General features: G+C 35.2%; 1 protein-coding gene across 1 annotated transcript in view; it reads left to right on the forward strand.

The window, feature by feature from the left end:
* The window catches only part of Adamts6 (ADAM metallopeptidase with thrombospondin type 1 motif 6), a 187,597-nt gene that overhangs the window by 85,413 nt on the left and 81,598 nt on the right, over positions 1-20,586 (forward strand). The window contains exons 10-11 of the mRNA XM_090331864.1: positions 915-1,056; positions 18,634-18,741. Of these exons, the coding sequence (XP_090187990.1) occupies positions 915-1,056; positions 18,634-18,741 (250 nt within the window). The remainder of the gene's footprint in view (positions 1-914; positions 1,057-18,633; positions 18,742-20,586) is intronic.

The raw sequence follows: 20,586 nt of genomic DNA on the forward strand, positions 1-20,586 counted from the left end.
CAATGGACAAGAATGTTGGAAAAAATTTTTAAATGTTGGCATAGGGATTCTTAAAAATTCTAACTTACATGTGAAATGAAAGTTAAAAAGCATCTGTCCTATTTTATGCGCACTGACTAAATAAAAATGAACAATTATATTTAGCAGAGTTTAAAGCTCTTTAAGCTAAGGTATTCTGTCTGGCTTTTGGTGATTTTATGTGTTATTTGTTCCACTGAATTAAAAGATTATGCTTGAGAACAGGCATATTTACAAAGCAGAAATTATAGAGAGAGAACATTCTCTTTTCCAATTCTGATGACCTTAGATGAAATATGGAATTTTTTTGGAAAGATTAACCATCCTAATAGAGTTGAGAGAACCTTGGATCTTAGCCTGTCATTTAGCCCATTTATTAGTGAGGTCCTTCAAGAACCCACTGACATGTGATGCCACAGGTCTATTGTTCTGCCCGAGGTGAAGGCACATAAATTAGATCTTTGAGGATTACAAGTACAATTGTGTTTTAAAAATGTTCCACATTTCATGTTTTTAATTCTACTACCAGATGTGGCTATATTTTCATTGAAAATAAATAAGAGGCTTAGAGCAATGTGAAATTCCATTTTGATTTCTCCAGAAATTAATCTAAATCCGTGTTTGAAAGCCAACATGAGTTCTTCAGATTGTTATCTGAGATTGCTTTGGTTGTGTCTTGGGATTGGGGAAAAAAACAAACAAGCAATGCTTTGGAGCTTTCACTCGCGCTGGAGTAAAGCTACTTTATTTTGCCACATGATTACTTATCCGGACAAGATATTGTCCTCAGGCAACTTGTGATTCAAACAAAGATCTCAAGACTTGGTGTCATGATGGTGACTGCGGTCGGTCGTCCACAGACTACCTAATCTCCTTTGACCCTTTATGTTGAACAGTTCAGGCCGTGGCACTTGCCTCGATAATGAGCCTCCCAAGCGTGACTTTCTTTACCCAGCTGTGGCCCCAGGTCAGGTGTTCGATGCCGACGAGCAATGCCGGTTCCAGTACGGAGCAACCTCCCGCCAATGTAAATATGGGGTAAGACGCCTTAATCCTTACGTTGATACATGGTCTTTTGTGACACCAATGTATACATGGAATTATGGTTGAAGCTGGATCGTTTCCAGCGACGTTACTGATGTTCAATATATTTTTTGACACTGCTTTTTCTGACATCATTTCATATCATATCTAGTTTTACATATGTGGCTATTCCGAGATTAAGGGGTTCAATATTTGGGGAAAGGGATGCAAGTAGAATTTGAATAAATCCTCTTCTTCCTCTTCTTCTTCTTCCCCTTGCCTTCCCTTCCCTCCCCTCCCCTCCTCCTCCTCCTCCTCCTCCTTTTCCTCCTTTTCTTCTCCTCCTCCTCCTCCCCCCTCCCCTCCCCCCTTCTCCTCCTCCTTCTTCTTGATTATGATGCCAGTTCTGTCTTTAGGAATGCTAGGTTTTAAAAGTATTACCTACTCTCCATTTCTGGTACGCTCATAATTGGGCTAAAGGGCATTTTTCGTTGGCAATGTTTCTTTGCTTGATTTCAAACTAGCTAGAACTGAATCACTGCAGGTTGCTTCATCCCCTGCCCACATTCCAACATGACAACCAAGCAGGAACAACATGACATTAACTCTTTTAGGGAACAAGGAAAACTACTGTGGAAAAAAGGATGTAAGCATCATAACTGACTCTTCACGCCTGTCTAGAGCCATCACAGTGTTCATGTTACAAACATAAAACCTTTTAACTTTCACATGGATAGATTTCAGTGTCTGGTACAGGGAACTCTTATCATAGGTATGCAATATGCAATAGAAGTATGTTGAATAAAGCAAAAAAAAGAATTTTAAATGTCAAGTTTTGTGCCAAATTTTTTCAGGTTTAATAAAAAAGTCAGGGATTTTTTTTGTGTGTGAAGGTTTTTTTCTTGTTGTTGTTTGTTTGCTTGTTTTGTGGGGCTAGTCCTGAGGCTTGAACTCAGGACTTGGGCATTGTTACTGAACTCTTGCTCAAGGATTTTGCTCTGCCACTGGAGCCACAACTCCACTGGTTTAGTTCTTGTTGTGTGCAGATTTTACATTTTTATAAAAAAATTAATCAGCAAAAATAAGAATTTTATAAAATAAGTAATTTTATAAATATCTCTTGAGTGAAAAGTTCATCATTACTTTTGATAGCTTTAATAGTGTTTTGTACATTAGATTTTTAAAGATTTGTGTGTATCTGTATATGTGAGCTTTGAGTAAAACTTTGACCTTTCTAGGCTGGGAGTTTGGCCTAGTGGTTAAAGTGCTTGCCTAGCATGCACGAACACCAGGGTTCGATTCCTTGGTACCACATATATAGAAAAAGCCAGAAGTGGTGCTGAGGCTCAAATGGTAGAGTTCTAGCCTTGAGAAAGTCCAAGGACAGTGCTCAGGCCCTGAGCTCAAGCCCAGGACTGGCAAAAACAAAACAAAACAAAATAAAAAAAAAACTTTGACCTTTCTGTTTGTAGTCTTTTACACTTAAATCTGTGTGGTTCTAGTTTCTTTTATTCTTAGATTGCTCTCCAAAAAAAGAACAACTAAACAAACTTTCATGAGTTGAAATTCTTAATAAAATGATGTTAGAAATGTTTGCTATTTTTTTATGTCTCTCATTTATTTATTGGCAAGTAGAATGGCTAATTTATATTCTTTCTATTGGAAATTGAATTTTAAGTCTACCATTAAATTTCCATATTAGGTGATTTATATTTTTCTGATTTGTAGGATCTGTAGATAATGTTTTGTTGAATAAATTAATTTAAACAATTACTTGATTCCTCTCACTTTAGGTATATCTCATTTCAGAGTGATCAGAAATGAGATAATTTTATTATACAATTGTATTTCCCTTAATTCTCCTTTGAGATGTTTTTAATGTATTATATTTCTAAAGACATTTGGACATTGGGGAACTTGGTGAAATACAACTGCATCTTACAAACCTATGAAGTTTCTTATATTTTATGACTTTTGCAAAATGATCTTTTCTCTAGACCTATATATTATTGAAACTCTTATATTTAAAAAGTTCTCTGTATTATAAGTTTTCTTGCTACTGCTTCTCCTCTTTCCCTTCTACCTTCCTCCTGAACTCCTTTCCCTTTCCTTCCTCCCTGCTCCTTCCTTTCTATTGGTGTGACCTGAGGGCTTCATGCCCTTGCTCAGCTTGCTTGTTGACAGCTTTCAATCTACCACTCAAGTCTTGCTTCCAATCTGGCATTTTTCTGAATAGTTGGAGATGGAATCTCAAAGATTTTTCTGCCTGGGCTTGCTTAGAACTGTATTCTTCCAGATCTTCTGAGTAGCTAGGGTTACAGATGTGAGCTACTGGTGCCCAGTGAGTCATAGCATTCTTTAGAATCATGCTCACATCTTCAACTTGTACCTAAAACAACAACAACAAAAATAACAAAACCCTAACACAAAACAACAATTCCCCCTTTTGCTCTTTTAATTTCATAAGACTCAAACTTATATTGGGTTTTATCTGGCAAATCCTTAAGGTTTCAAACAATTTTAAATTCTTCTTTTGAAAAGAGTTGTGGCTTTGACTACAGAAGCCCAATTGGGTAAAGCAAATCATGCTGCAGTGAAGGAAAAAATAAACCACCTCTGATTTAGAGAGCTCCCTAAGTGTAGTATGCTGAGATGAATTTGAAACACAATTGCAGTGTGAAAAATATATCCTTTTCAAGAGAATGCTGAAGAATCATAGAATGATTTCTGTCTCAAAAACAAAGCATTAATGATGTCAGCCATTCAGCAACTACTATAGTTGTCCCAATGACCAGCTTTTTATATTTTATGGTTTGGTCATTTCTGGCTTACAGCCATTATCTTGCTTCAGTGTAACTTAGTGAGTTGGACCATCTGCATACACATGTATGCATACACTGAGAATTTTTCTGTTTTACTTGGAACAACATTATCAATTATTATCCTTGTATATTGTCTAGTTTTAGTTTCCCAATATTCTTAAATTCTACTAGGATAGAAAGAAAAGTATAGTGACTGTAACTATAAAGAACAGAACAGTACATCGTACAAAGTAATTTAGTTCTATAATGTAACCTATAAATGACCCATAGTGTGTGGTAATTGCATGGTATCATTTTTAACTCTGATATTTAACCCCTGTATTGATGGAACTCATAATTCCCTTGTAATGTTTTACCCATTGGCAAGACTAAACATAGTACATCATACAAAGTAATTTAGTTCTATAATGTAGTAACTAAACATACATAGTACAATTTTGCCCAGTGTACGGTCAAAAATATAGATATAAATCTGCTAGTTCTATGTCTTCTAGGTGGAGTTATTGTGTTACTAAAATGAAGAGAGGAGGTATATTTTGATCCAATGACACATGTTTCATTTTCATCAGGAATTTATCACTTTTATTACCAAAAAACTAACCACTCTTATTGTTTTGGTCTCTTGGGAGAGGTGATCAGGAGACCTGCTGTGGACTAATATGAATGTAAGGTTTGAGTACCCCCTTCCTCCCTCCCTCTGCCTCAGGAAGGCTTTCTTGCATGCTAGGCAGGAGCTCTATCACTTGAGCTATAGCCAGCACTAGACTGTGCTCCTACTACATACGGCTTCTGGTGTAGCTGCTATTACTAATGTATTCTATTATGCCTGGCTTGTTGATTGAGATATGGGTGTGGCCTAAAACTATTTTTCTGGTTTCATTTTTTTAAAGGCAAGTCACAAAGATTTATAGTCAGGAATCAAAATTTTGACTTCCATTTCTAACAAATGTTCTGTAGAAAAGAAGCAACATGCAAAAGCTAGCTTGGTCTTAATGTCACTCTTTCCTATTATTTATTCTTCTTTGGCCATCACACCTTAAGTGTTTCTACTCCGTGTGTGTGTGTGGGGGGGGGGTATATGTCCATACCTGGGCTTGAACTCAGGGCCTGAATGTTGTCCTTTCTATTTTTCTAATCTTTGTAAAATGGCAATACCTTTGCATAACTGCTTAAAAATAATAATAAAATTATATGCAAAAGAATACAAATTATATACAAAAAAGTTAGGAGTTCTGATTAACTAGACATAAGCAGTATGCAAATCTAGATCCTATGACATTAATAAACTATTTGCTATGTTAACAAGTCTTGGATAGTTCCTGGAAGAAAATAAATTATAAGTAAAATAGCAGTATCAGTATATGAAGGGAATATTTCTTTGAGTTTTTGGATGAGTAAACTCATTCCTGTAAAGCTCTGTAGACTGTATTGCTTCACTTTTCTTCCAGTTTTTCTTTCCAGTTTTGATTCATTTTCTTTCTTATTAGAAAGAATAATAAGAACCAGATCAGCAAAAAGCATATTGCAATAACAGTGAGTCTAAATTCAAAAAGGAATTAACTTGTGTGTTTCTATAATGTAGGGACTGTGAGTGATCCTTGGACAGCTTTCCAAAAAGCACAGGTTAATTTAGGGCTTTTTCAGACTTAGTTCATTATTTATTCATTCAGTCACTTTAAATCATATCCCAAACATTATTTTCAAATGAACTTAATAACTTAGGCTAACAATAATCTTGTATGTAATTTATGGTTAGCCATCAAGAGATTGTTCATTATAGGCAAATTTTAAAGACATCATAGCTTTGTTTAATTTATTGGAAATGTTTAATTTTATATGAAATTTGTCACTGTGTATACAAATTTGAGTTATCACATAAATGTATATTATGTTAAAATACGATTAGTATTTATTTCAGTGAATTGTTTTTTTAACAGATAATATATTCTGTAAATGAAAATACATTTTAGTATATAATTTCACAATGGAACAGATGTTTCTAATGGAAAAAATCCTATTTGCCTTTTACTGTTACCTTTTATGTCTAATTTATTCATATTTTGGGAACTTTTTCCCTTGAATAGAAATCTAGTTTTCTTGTAAACTTCAGATAACAAGAACATATATCTAACATGGGAAGTAGATCTCAGTTACCTGGTACATGGATGTTCAGTAAATGTTCCCATTTGTTTGTGAATATCTGCCATCTTTGGTTCAATTTCTGAATAGTTGGTATCTGGTTTGTTTTAGGAAAACATGAGCCCTTTATATTTTGGAGAGCTACTTAAGATCTCCTAAAAGACATATTGACAGAACTTCACCATTTATATCTATTATAAATGTTTCTAGTGTTTCTAAGATAAGTCTCCAAGTTACTCATTTTCACATTATCTTATTCATTTCCTTTCCAATGTTTATTAAAATTAATAATCAGAGGAGGCTTTCCTTGACAGCCTTACTCTAACTTACATATGTAGTTACTTACATGCATAATTTCTATTATTTTTCTTATGTTACTTTTGTCATTAACACTTATGCCCTTCTAACATACTGTATGTTTTCTTCTTAGTTATTGACACCTTCCTCACTAGAATCTATTTTTCTTGGGGGTCAGAGATTTTGCTTGTAATATTCATAAGAATAGTATTCTGGCTCAAAGTTCAATAAATATTTGTTCGAATGAGTGATTGATCATTGTAATGACAATGTAACTTACTTGGGGAAAGAAATTTCATCAGGCTTGATTATTACTGTTTGTATAGTGATTAGCTCAATATTGTGTTCAGTTAGTTGTTTCATATAATTGTTGAATAGATGAGTGAGATGAATTGCTGTTAAAGAGCTATGTCTTCACCTTTGTGAAGACTCTAAAGGTGTTTTTTAAAGTTCTGAGAGAAGAACTGTGTGGTTTAAGACTCTTAAATGAACAGCACACACAGAAGAAGAAAAAGTAAGCCAAATCTGACCCCACTTTATGTTTCAGGAATGTGGTTGTAGCTTTCCCAATAACCAAAGTTGAATATTTCCTTAGCATATGAGGAGTGCATGACCAATGCTATAAAAGAACAAAAGTAAAAAAACAAAAAAAAATTTGTTTGAAGAGTCATGGGAAACTGAGCTGTTGGAGTATTTTAATGAAAGATACCAGAAGAGTTTAGTGATTTGCAGAAAATCTCAGAATTTTTGTGGCACATTGTATCTTAGGAAACATTCTGTAAAATGAAAAAAATATATTAGAAAACTAAAAGCTTAGAGCCTTGTGAATCCTAGGGATGTCTCTGCTACTGAGCTATGTCCTCAGCCTTTTCTTTCTCATGTTATATTCTCTTGCTGCTAACACACACTATGCAGAACTCGAAATAGTTATGCTACTGATGGTATTCCATTGTAGCAACACCTGTACTTTTCTAGGTGAATGTTTTCATTCTTTTTAATCTGCCCAGATCTATGAGACGAGATTACTAGATATGTTTATGTATAAGGCTCCATGATTTTGACTTTATGATGGCAAAACCCCAGTTTTGTGATGGAAAAACAAAGGAACATATAACATAAAAAATATGATGTAACTTTGGAAAATTTAAATTCATTAACTTTGAACCTTTTCAGGAGAAATGCATTTCTGGCAAGAGCTTTTTACTTACACATGAAAAAAAAGGTACATAAATTTTTCTTCTTTATGTATCTCAGTGAAATGACTAAATGACAGAGCAATTTGCAAAGGTTTAGGTACCATATTTGTTTCATATTTGAAGAGATGAGAGATTTTGAAAAATATCAAATCTTGGAAATCCAAGATCCGATTGTATGAATTTATGATAGGAAATAATTTCCTATATAGCTACTTTGTTTACATTTAGGGAAATCGTCTCATTTTTTCATCTATAGAGATCTACCCAGTAGACTACTATATCATAAAAATTGTAAACATAAAACCAAAACATGGAATAATATCTATATGCAATAGGGCTTTGTAAGTCAAGGATAACCAATAGAAATCAGTGATTCGCGGATTTGAATATGCTCCCCCTAGAGAGTACTTCACAAAACTGATATGTTATGCTTCTACTACCACTGCCACTACTACTATACTACATATTGTTTTATTGGTGGTGGTGGTGATTGTGAGGCTTGAAGTCAGGGCCTGGCTTTTGCTCAAGGTTAGCCCTCCACCACTTTGTGCTACAGCTCCACTTCTGGTTTTTGAGTGGTTCATTGGAGATAAGAGTCTCATGGGGTCTTTGTTGCTTGGGCTGGTTTTTCACCTCGATCCTTCTGAGTAGCTGGGTTTACAGGTGTGAATCACCAGCACCCAACTTTACTATAGATTTTTAATGTTTTCATGCTTACTTTTTAGATTTTTGGTGCTAGGGTCTTGAACTCAAGGCCTTGTGCTAAGCCTCCAGGTCCAGCTTTTTGCTGGTGAGAGATAAGAGTTATAAGGATTTCTCTGTCTAGACTGTCTTTGAACCACAGTCTTCAGATCACAGCCCCTGTAGTGGCTAGGACTGTAGGCATAAGTCATCCTTGCCTGGCCTCTTATTCTCTTTTGGTTATTATTTTATTACCACCAGTTAAATAAGATTCAAGTCATGGTTTTATTATTAAGAATTATTCATATAATTATACAGTAACTTTTTAAAAGTATTTTCAAAATATTGTTGCCTACTTACACTGTTCATTTTTTTCAAGATGTATAAGTAACTTGGAAGTTGATATTAGTGAAATTTTGAGAAGCACATTGTGGAGTACATACAAAAGCCATTTAAAGAAATGAGTTTGAGTAGCCCTTTTGTTCTGTCTTCAACTTTTAGAATACTTATTAGAGTTTGAATCATGGTGACAAATTTTTACCACAAGCATTAAAAACCCCATAATATTTCATTTTTTAACAGCTGGAGGGTTTTTAGATGAGCTACTAGGAGGAATTTCAAGTTATGAAATACAACAAAAATTATGGAATCATTTTTCTTAAATATCTTAAGGCAGTACAAATATTTTACAGTATAATTTGACATATCTTAGGGAATAAAAAATATTCCCTTTGCTATACATATATATTTGTCAGGCGTATATGTGATAGAACAGTGTTTTCATTTGTACTCTTCCTGAGTTCCAAGCCAAAATTTTAAGACCTCAATCCCAACTACGCTTAAAGATCAGTTGATTTTTTTTAACTTGCATTTGCTTCTTAGATTTTTTTTTTCCTTTTTAGCCACTTAATCATGTTTTGAGAATCTTCAAATTGGTTCTTACTAAGTCAGAGTTTTTGTTCTCCCTTGGCTTCTCTAGCTGCCGCCGCCGCCACCACCTCTTCCTCCTCCTTTTCTTCCTCCTCCTCCTTTTCTTCCTCCTCCTCCTCCTCCTCCTCCTCCTCCTCCTCCTCCTCCTCCTCCTCCTCCTCCTCCTCCTCCTCCTCCTCCTCCTCCTCCTCCTCCTCCTCCTCCTCCTCCTCTTCTTCTTCTTCTTCTTCTTCTTCTTCTTCTTCTTCTTCTCCCTCCTCCTCCTTCTTCCTCTTCCTCCTCCTCTTCCTCCTCCTCCTCCTCCTCCTTTATATTTTGCGAAAAGGAATAATCATGTTTGGAAAAGATGGAAGAAAAGCAAAGGCACACTGAGGCTTCCCAATTGTAGAAACTACCTTCAAAGGGAACAGATTTTGGGGGGGGGGGCAGTTGTGGAGCTTGAGCTCAGGGCCTGAGCACTGTCCTTGGACATTTCTCAAGGCTAGAGCTCTACCACTTGAGCCACAGCACCACTTCCAACTTTTTTTCTATGTATGTGGTACCAAGGAATCGAATCCGTGTTTTGGTGCATGCTAGGCAAGCACTCTACCACTAGGCCAAACTCCCGGCCCAGGGAACAGATTTCATAAGAGAAAGCACGGGTATCTGGTTTGTAGAGATAGATCATAAAAGACATTGATAACACTTTGTCTTATTTTTCTCTTGAATCAATTCACCATTTACTAATTGATTTCTAATTGAGGTGCGGAGTGAAAAAACAACCTTTTTCAGGTGGTTGCTTCTTTTAGAGTCCATAAAACTAAAGTCTACTAATATAAAGAAAAATAAATAACATATATATATATATACATACAAAGCTAAGTCTAATATCTAGATTCTCCTTGCATGTTTATTTATATAATAAATAAGCTACTTAAGGCAGAAAGAAGGGTATATGATCCTCTTTCTTTCAAAGTTCTCAGATACCTGGAGCCAGGCTTTAGGGTCACCACCATATGTTGTGTTTTCAGTTTTCCTTGGTGAGATCAAATGATAAGTAACCTTTCTCTTCACTGATGCTCCCGCCTGACCGCTTCAGGGCCCTGCTCTTTCCTTGGTCAGGGAGATCCTATGATGCAAACAGCTGTTGAGACTGTTACTGATAGGGAAACATTAGTTCCCCAATGGACAGCATCAAGGATGCAAAATGGTATAAAGTTCCATTTTAAAAATATACAAAAAGTTGTACTTCATTTTCATTATTTTTCATTATGGTTGCTTGAAATAATGAAACCAAGACAAAATCCATCTACCAAAGATATCTCTTTGTATGTTGCTTTACTTAGTGCCATAATTATAAAATAACTTTGTGCTTTTACGATGCCCTACCCCCTCTTGTATAAAGTGTTAATTTTAATATTGTCTACAGAAATCAAAGAGATTTGCTTCCCATTTTTAGTTTCTCCTCACATGTAATTACTTGAAAAACTGAAAGATGATTTCATTCTTTGTATTATACTGAAAGGGTCTTTGTAGATTAGCCAATTGTTCTATTTACATTGTTCCTCCCTTAGTTTCTCTAATCCTCTTCTTTCATCCATTTTTCTGAACATATCTGATGGGTTTCATTGTACAACCCTTATATAGATTGGTGTAATATACTTAGAACCTCTTCATCTAATCCTCCTATGTCTTTTCCTCTCTCTCTCTCTCTCTCTCTCTCTCTCTCTCTCTCTCTCTCTCTCTCTCTCTCTCTCTCTCTCTCTCTCTCTCTCTGTGTTTTTATGTGTTTGCATGTGTGTGCTCACTAGCCCTGGGGCTTGAAATCTGGGATCTGGAAGAGGCACTGTTACTGAGCTTTCGTGCTTTAGGCTATTGCTCTACCACTTGAGATTCAGCTCCATTTCTGACTTCTGACTTTTTTGAGGGTTAATTGGAGATAAGAGACTCACAGACTTTCCTGTACCAGTTGAATCATGATCTTCAGATCTCAGCCTTCTGAGCAGCTGGAGTTATAAGTATGAGCCACTGGCATCTGGTTCCATGGTTTCTTTTCCTTTCTTTTTTTTTTTTTTTTTTTTTTTTTTACCAGTCCTGGGCTTGAGCTCAGGGCCTGAGCTCTGTCCTTGGGCTTTCCTCAAGGATAGAGCTCTACCACTTGAATCACAGCACCACTTCCAGTTTTTTCTATGTATGTGGTACCAAGGAATTGAACCCAGATCTTCATGAATGCTAGGCAAGCACCGTACTGCTAGGCCAGACTCGCAGATCTCATGGTTTCTTTTATCTTCCTCTTACTCATCCCCACCCCAGAAGTCATTTTTAGGGTCCTGTCCATTTTTTCATCATCATTATTATCACCGACATTATCAGCACCAGCAGCAGCAGCATTTTAGAAATAGATTCCACATAATGAGTAGAAACATGTGACATTTGACTTTTATAGTCTCGCTTATGCCTTATTTTACTCACTATGATGATTTCCACTTCCATCAATTTTCATGAAAACAACAAAATTTTATTCTTTAAGGCTGAATAGTATATCACTTTTGTGTGTGTGTGTGTGTGTGTGTGTGTGTGTGTGTGTGTGTGTGTGTGTGTGTGTGAGAGAGAGAGAGAGAGAGAGAGAGAGAGAGAGAGAGAGGGGAGTGGTGGTCCTGGGGCTTGAACTCAGCCTGGGCACTGTCCCTGAGCTCTTCAGCTCAAGGCTGAAGAGCCAAGCCCCACTTCCAGTTTTCTAGAGATTAATTGGAGATAACAATCTCAGGTTCTTTTGTACCCGGGCTGGCTTTGAACCATGATCCTCAGATCTCAGCCTCCTGAGCAGCTAGGATTACAGGTGTGAGCCACCACACTTGGCTAGTATAGCACTTTTTATTCATCAGTCATTGGGTGCCTGGCCTGACTCCACAGCTTGGTTGTTGTGTATAGTGCTACAGTAAACATGAGTGTACAAGAACCCATCTTATATGTGGATTTATACACTTTTGGATCTATGTCAAAGATTGCTATTGCAGTATGATAATATATCTAGTTTAGCTTTTTGATGTATACTGATTTCCTAGAAGTTGCACTATGTGGTTCCTTTCCCTGCATCTTTGTCAGCATTTGGTTAGTTTTCATTCCAGCCATTCTGACTAAGGTAAAAATGGAATCTCAATATAGTTTTGATTTGCATTTCCTTTATAGCAAAGCATGCTGAATAACTTCATAAGGACTTCTGAGAACTAACTTATTTGCCTATTTATTTATTGGATTATATATTTTTTGGCTATTTGACTTTTAGCGGTATTTGTGTATTCTAGATATTAATCTTTTATTTCTTGAATACCTGGCAAAGACTCTCTCCCCTTCTGTGGGTTGTCTCATCATTCTGCTTATGGTTTAGTTGAAACATGATGATGGAGCATCATTTTAATTTGATGCAAGCCCATTTGTCAATTCTTGCTCCTAATTCCTGGACAATTGGAGTCCTGTTTCAAAAATGCTCGCCAAAGTTTATATCTTCAGTCATTTTCCCTGTGTTTCTCTATGGCAGTTTCCAAGCCAAGCTTAAGCCAAGCTTAAGATCTTTGATGCAGTCAAGTGCTTGTGGTTCAGGGCTGTAATCTTTAGCTACTCAGGAAGTTGACATCTGGAGAATATTGACAAAAAAACTAGATTTGACATATGGCTCAAGTGGTACAATACCCTCTTTGCAAACAATCAACCTGGTAACAGGAAAAAAAATCTGATCCAGTTTGAATTGGTCTTTGTACAAAGTTAGAATTTCAAAGTTGTTGTTTTTGTTGTTGTTTGGTTGTTTTTTTTTCTTAGCATGTGAATAATTATTTTTGAAGCATTATTTAATGAAGTATATTTTCTATAAGGTATATTTTTTATACCTTTTGTTAAAGATCACTTGGTTGTTATCTGTTTATTTTGAGTTCTTTTATTCCATTGGTCTTCATGTCTGTTTTTGTGCCAGCACATTGTTTTTGTTATTATGGCTCTGTGGAATAATTTGAAGTCTGGTACTATGATACCCCCAGCATAGCCCTTTTTTTCTCAGGCTTGCTTAGGCTACTTTGAGTCTATTGTGCTTCCATATGAGTTTTAGGATCAATTTCTCTATTTTTGTGAGGAAGAGCATTGGAATCTTAAGGAGGATTGCTTTGAATCTATAGATTGCTTTCTACAGATGTGTAGTGATTTTTACAATGTTGATTCAATTAATTTTCATTGTAGAGGCCTTTCATATCATTTGCTAGATTTATTCAGAGCTATTTTTTGATGCTATCCTAAATGGGATTGTTTCCTTAGTTTCTTTCTAGCATTTTCTTTATATATACTCCCAAGCCCTTAGTCCCTCTATTTTGATCAAAGTAGCCTCAATTGAAAGTAGTTTTTTTTTTGAAAGAAGTTTCTTTTTGCATGTATCTTCCAAGTATCTTATTTCATAGTACATGGTTGCTATCAACCTTTGTTATCTAAACTTATTTTTGTTATCACTTCTATTAGCTTTTTTTTGTGGGTCATGGGTCTTGAATTCCACCTGGGCGTGGTCTCTGAGCTCTTCAGCTCAAGGCTACCACCCTACCCCTGGGCCTGGGTGCTGTCCCTGAGCTCTTTAGCTCAAAGCTACTGCACTACCCTGAGTCAAGCCCCACTTCTCATTTTCTTTCTTTTTTTTTAAGTTTTCTGATATGTTTTTTTTTAATTTTTGTTTTTTATTATAATTAATAAAAGGGTTACATGATATTTGCCAGATAGAAGGTGCATTAATTCACATACATTGATACCCTTTCAGCATAGCTGCCTTCCACTTCTCATTTTCTAGAGGTTAACTGGAGATAAGAGTCTCAGCTCCTTTTGTGCCCGGGCTCACTTTGAACCGTGATCCTCATATCTCAGCCTCCTCAGTAGCTAGGATTACAGATGTGAGCCACTGTTCCCGGCCTGCTAATATTTTGTAATTTTTAATGTTTTTAAATATTAATAATATTCATCTGAAAAAAATTGAGTAGACTGGAAATCTGAGCATTGGAGACTGGAAATCAGACCCTATCTGAAAATCAGTCAGCAAAAAAATCAAGATTGGAGGTTGGCTCAGTGGAAGAAAACCAGCTTAGCAAGTGTGATATTAGCAATGCTAATATCACAACAAAGACAACAAAAATGCTAATACTACTAATAAAGAAGACAATTCTTTAAGATTAGTTAATGTAGTTTCATGGAAAATAGAAACAATATTGACATCATTCTTCTAATTTTTGTCATAAAAATGGAAAAACATATCACAGAACAGCACTAACCATGGTTCCTATCTGACTGTGATTTCCGTTTATCTTGCTTCCCATAACTCTAAATAATACTGTTTTTTTTTCATAGCATTCACATTATTTCTGGGGCATAGTAGAGTCTGAGTAAATCATTTCAAAAGAAGAATATTGCTGTTCCTTTTGCATCACCAGTCAATCCTTATAAGTTAGAAGTTGACCTCATGATTTTAGCCTGTGTTCGGGTAACTGATAACTTTTTTTTTTTTGTGGATCATGGGGCTTGAACTCAGCCTGGGTGCTGTTCCTGAGCTCTTCAGCTCTGGGCTACCACCCTAACCCTGGGCCTGGACTTTGTCCTTGAGCTCTTCAGCTCAAGGCTATGACTCTACCTTTGAGCCAAGCCCCATTTCCCATTTTCTAGGGGTTAATTGGATAAAAGAGTCTCAGGTTCTCTTTGTGCCCAGGCTGGATTTGAACCTTGTTCCTCACATCTCAGCCTCCAGAGTAGCTATGATTACAGACATGAGCCACCATGCCTGGCCGCTATTGATAATTTCTTAAACTTCCTTAAACTCAAGGACCATCACACCACCAACTTTCTCCTAGAGAATCTTCACAAAGTAAACTTTAAGTTATAAAGGGAATCCTAACATAGTAACAATGAGTTATTATTTCATAGAGGTAGTAAAACTAATCTTAGCTTACACCAGAAACCATGAGTATATAGAGCTAGTCAAAAAAATTATAATTTCTTTTTTTGCTAGCTAAACCCTATCACTTTCTCACAATTTTTACTTACTTGATATGAAAGGGATTTACTTACTGTTTATCTTTCCTGGAATATTTTTAATCTTGGTAATTCATCCTGAATTGGATAACATAATTTTTCTTACTCAAGTTGAAATTTTAATTGTAAAACCTATTTGAAAGTTCTTCAGAGCCTTCTCTTTGACTAATTTAACATCTTGAGAGTGTGTTCTAATGCGAATTTCTAGTCCTATGTTCATGTAATGACTTGTGAGAAGTTAGTCCCCTAAAAAATTTTAACCCTTTATGGCAACAATCTCCTCTTAGATGAAGAAATCTGTTTTTAAATATCCATTATTCTGTGAACAGTGAGGAATATACTGTGGAGCTTAACATTAAGATATTGAAAAATTATCATAATCACTTGTTACTGTGAGGTAGAGATTTTCAAAATACCTTTATAAAATAAAGTTTCTATAATTTATCTAGATTGAATGTTTTCCTGACAGATGCTATAAGTATATTTTTTCAATAATTTTATTGCATTGCTCTGCTTAAAATAAATCACCTTATAATAAATTCCTTTACCATTTAAAGGTATTATTATTTAGGACTAATAAGAATTATAAGATATCATATATATTTCCCAGAAATAAATTTATAAAAGATTTTATAGTGTCTATATACAGTTCTCTTTGGTGTCTCTGTTTTTGTGAACTCATAACATTTTGAATTTGAGTAGGTTTTTTACACATTTTTATAGAATATTTTTTAAAAAGCTTTTGATACTTTAACTCTAGTAAACTAAAATAATATACTTAGGAACAGAAACTTAAAAATTATATCCCTTAGGAAAGAAGATTACAGTAGTATTTTTAAATGCTTATAAAATAAAATTCATAATAAAATCACATTAGAAAGAGCAAATTTTAGTTTTATATTATGAGTCATTGTAAATGTTCTTTTATAATGTTTTCTCTTCTTTCTAGCTCACTACTTCTCTGGTGTTAAAATTTCCTCTCTCCTTGGTAGTAGACACCCTTGAGATGAACCCAAAGATCCTTTTCACTTTCCTATCCCATAATATTGGGTATAAATATTAGGTATTTCCAGTTATATAATCAATTAATTGGTAACTTCAGTTATCCATCCATCCCAGATGATGCTTTTTTATTATATATATGACACACAAATATATATTACATATATGCATTATATATACAGATAGGGTTCTATTTTAAATTAAAAAATTATAGCACAAATAATGATTGCTAGTTTGTAATCATATATAAAAGAAACTGATAATTTTCAGTATCTTCTTCCAAAGTAAGCCTTTTTTGCCTAATAACTAAAGCATTTTACTTAGAGATAATATTAGATGCTCAGTTTAGAACCTAATAGGTTTAGGCAGCATGAACAAAAGAAAATGTTTTATGTTGCCATAGTAAAATGAGTGCTGTAATTCTCCTGTGCTGAAGGGGGAAAAGAAAAAATTGTAATACAGGAGACCAGATAGTACCAAATAACATCTGAAACATTAGTGAATGGCAGACTTTTCTAAAATCCACGCTTTTTCACAGAGATAGGCTACACTAGCAGACTAAAAATATTTCTGTATTTTCTTTGGCAAATATTAACTTTAGAAGTTATTCTAAAATATACTTTATTTTAAATTAATATATTTAGTTCCTTCCCATTTCCATACCTCCCATATTTCTCTCTCTGTCTCTCTCTTGTCTCTTGTCTCTCTCTCCCTCCCTCCCTCCCTCCCCCCCCCCTCTCTCTCCCCTGTGTGTCTCTGTCTCTATTTCTGTCTCTTTGACACTTTTTCTCTTATTTTAAAATTACCTTCATTTCACTATTACAGAAAACTTAAGGAACCATTTAAATAGCAATGCTTTATTAGTAATTGAGAAGTTTTTGCTATTATATATTCTGGAGTATAACAAAGATATGTGTTTCTCTTCTCCCTATTAATGAAATTCCTGTACACTATTGATAAAAGTATCCTAGGCAGTCTTAAAAGCTGACACTCTTTATCTACCAAAATAAGAATTATGGCTACATATGGAAACAAGAGGTTTATCTTTGTGATTGTTGTTCTTAATGTGCTATGTGAAGTTATTTTTTTTCTCTTTTTTCCCTTTATGGTTAATCTAATATGGTTAGTGTATCTGACTTTGTTACCTAGTATATTGCATATACGTTCATTTGTTTATTTGAAATAGGGAAGGGAAGGGGAAAATCAAGATGTCTGGGATGGGGTAAGGGTAAGGAAAAGGGGATGAAAACATGAGGAGTATGAAGGTTTGAGAAGCAGTATACCCATTACCTGACGAATGTAACTGAAACCCCATTATACATTATCCGACAATAAAATACAATTAAAAAAGACAAAAAAGCATTATGGAAATGTATTTAAATGATTATCCAAAATGTATAGCCCACCCTAGATTTTTTGTTATTGTAAAGATGAGGTAGTTATAGCTACAAAAGTTAGATAACAAGTACATTTCTTTTTGAACAATGTCACTTCTATCCTTACTTTCTCCCATTGTTTCTCTCCTGGTCCCCCTTCCCCACCGGTTTTGTTCACTTTCAACCTAGTGTCTAGTGAGTGTCACTGCTGCATCTGTTCATTATTTGTCCCTCCACTCCCCCTTCACCATCTCCCCAAAAGATAAACTTACATACAAGACAAAAGGTACAGAAAGCAAAATCATCAACAAAGGAGAGAGAGAAAGAAAAAACAAACAAACCAAAAAGCAAAGTAACCAAAAACCTTTTGGTTCCATTTCTTGGCACTCATTTTGACAAATAACAGCTTACATGGTTATGTGCACATAATATTGCCTTTTTGTGATCTGCTCCTAAGAAAATCTTTCTTTGGTTTTACCACATGAATGTCTAGTCCTGTATAATGGATCATGTCCAAGTGTGTATTTTGTCTTTTACCATCCAGTAAACAGATACGCCACCTGTTTATAAGCACATTCTAGTTACAATAAATGAGGGAAACCATACAACCTATGCTTCTTTGGGTCTGGCTTACTTTGCTTACTATATATTTTTTTAAATCTTTCCATTTCCTTATGAATGCTACAATATCATTCTTTCTGATGGAAGCATAGGATTTCATGTTTTATGCTCCCCCTTTTTATTTTTTATTTATTTATTTATTTATTGCCATTCCTGGGCGTGGGCTCAGGGTCTGAGCACTGTCCTTGGACTTTCTCAAGGCTAGCACTCTACCACTTGAGCCTCAGCACCACTTCCGGCTTTTTTCTATGTACGTGGTACCGAGGAATCGAACCTGGGTCTTCGTGCATGCTAGGCAAGCACTCAACCACTAGGCCAAACTCCCGGCCCCTACTCCCCCTTTTTAAAGAACCTTCTTCAAAGTCCTTATCTCTTATGCTTTCACAGCAATATGAGCTCTGGCATCTCTTTTTAAATAATTTGAATGTGAATATTTTATCAAAGGATTGACATGGTTTTCGTCTCTATTCCTGATCAACTTGCTTTTGCCTTCTTTCCTAGGAAGTGTGTAGAGAGCTGTGGTGCCTCAGCAAAAGCAACCGCTGTGTTACCAATAGTATTCCAGCAGCTGAGGGGACATTGTGTCAAACTGGGAATATTGAGAAGGGGGTAAGCTCAAGTGATTTATTAGCTCTTTGATGTGTAGACTAAACTAATATACTTCTGATGACAGTCAACCACTAAGAACTCCTGACTAGTAATATCAAATTAATAACTATTACTTAAAAATAACAAATTTCTACTCCAATTGTTATTATATCTGACAATATCTTATTTGTGAATTTACAGGGAGTACCATTTTTCTTTATCAGTTTTGTGTTTCTGTTGGTATATGTATAAGTTATGTTTGTACCAAGAAAACTTCAATAGCAATCTCATAATCATATTGTATAGTCCAGGTTTTTTTCCAGATAAACAATTCCTAGGAAAAATTTGTGACCTCCTAAACAGACTTTATAGCCTAACTAAAACCACTTAGTTTGCATTGGCCTAATCTTCAAAATTATTAAGAATGGTTTAAGCAGGCCTAGGTATAGAGATGAATGGTAGAGTATTTTCTTAGCATTCATGAGAACCTGGGCTCTATCCTAAGGAGCCCAGGGAGAACCTAAGAATTATTCAAATAGATAAGAATAGACTTGATCTCTTAAAATTCTCTAGGAATTGTTTATATGGAAATTCTAAAGTTTATTACTATTGAGTGAATTCACAATAATAACTACTATTTGTCATCTGTTCTTAGCTCTGATTTCTTCGAAGTTAAGTAGGCTATTTTCAACAAAGATTACTCTGAATTTCAGCTTGCAATAGGATGTTAAAAGAAAAAGAATGAAAGTTTTTGGGCAGCTGTCACATTGTATCAATCTGTGCTAATGGCTTCATTCAGGACCCATGACCTAGTGCCATGTTGATAGCTTTTCCATGCTGGATTTGAAAATGTTGGTAAATTGTTCTAAATATAAGAATTGATAGGGTTATTTTAAGAGGATTAAGGCTTTTCTGTCCCTCCAGATTTTGTAAGTAGCCAATAAAAATACAGAGACCTTCATGCACTACTAAAAATTCTTTTTTTTCATGAAGTAATAGAAAAATACTAGGCACCACATTCTTGAAACAACATTTTAGGTTTAATTTGGAATCAACCAATCTTGTCAGTGACAAGTAGCAATTTACATCAATCTGTAAAGAAATATACAATTGTAAGGGGGCAACGTCACCGTGAGAAACTGTTCATTTGTCATTGATTAATTACTATTCTTGTTATCTATTCCTGGTTTTTGTTTTTCTAGAATAATGCTGTTACTAGGCTTGATGGTTTTTTTTTTAGGCTACTAGTGTATTTTTTTTATTATAGAATTTATTAGCATTGATTTTTACATCATATTTTAAATGGCAAGTTTAACAAACAAGTGTTCAAGGAGGGAATCTCTATTTACAATCACTGGGATGGTGAAAGGCAGAGAAATTTTTGACTGTATGTCTAAACTAGCAGCAGAGGGTATTGCAGAGAATAGGAATGAGTTTCTGGGTCTCAGAGACATGAATGGAATATCCAGAAATTTTATCATAAAAATGAGTTTCAAAACTACTCCCATCAGAAGAAGCAAGAAGAAACCTACACCCTGTTTAGCCAGCAGAATAAAACCAGAGCTGCTCATAGCTTTCAGAATAAATCTTTTTTTGAAAGGGAGGAGTTAGAAATAGTGCTTAAGTGATAGCATAGACATATTCAGAGGATTGGATCCATGATGATCTCGTCAAATTCTGGCTGCAAAAGATATGGGATTCCTGCCCGGGGCACAGTTCCACAAATGTTCCATGTAAGCATGGGAATGGTTCCATGCACATTTAGCAGATGGAGTAAGAAATATGGCCAAAAAATTAAAAACTGATCTTTGCGTGAGTCCTGGGGGGTCTGACAACGCTATTACAGTCATTGGATGGTTGCCTGAA

This window comes from Megascapheus bottae, chromosome 4 (genome assembly GCF_031878675.1).
Source record: "Megascapheus bottae isolate mThoBot1 chromosome 4, mThoBot2.hap1, whole genome shotgun sequence".
Lineage (NCBI taxonomy): Eukaryota > Metazoa > Chordata > Mammalia > Rodentia > Geomyidae > Megascapheus > Megascapheus bottae.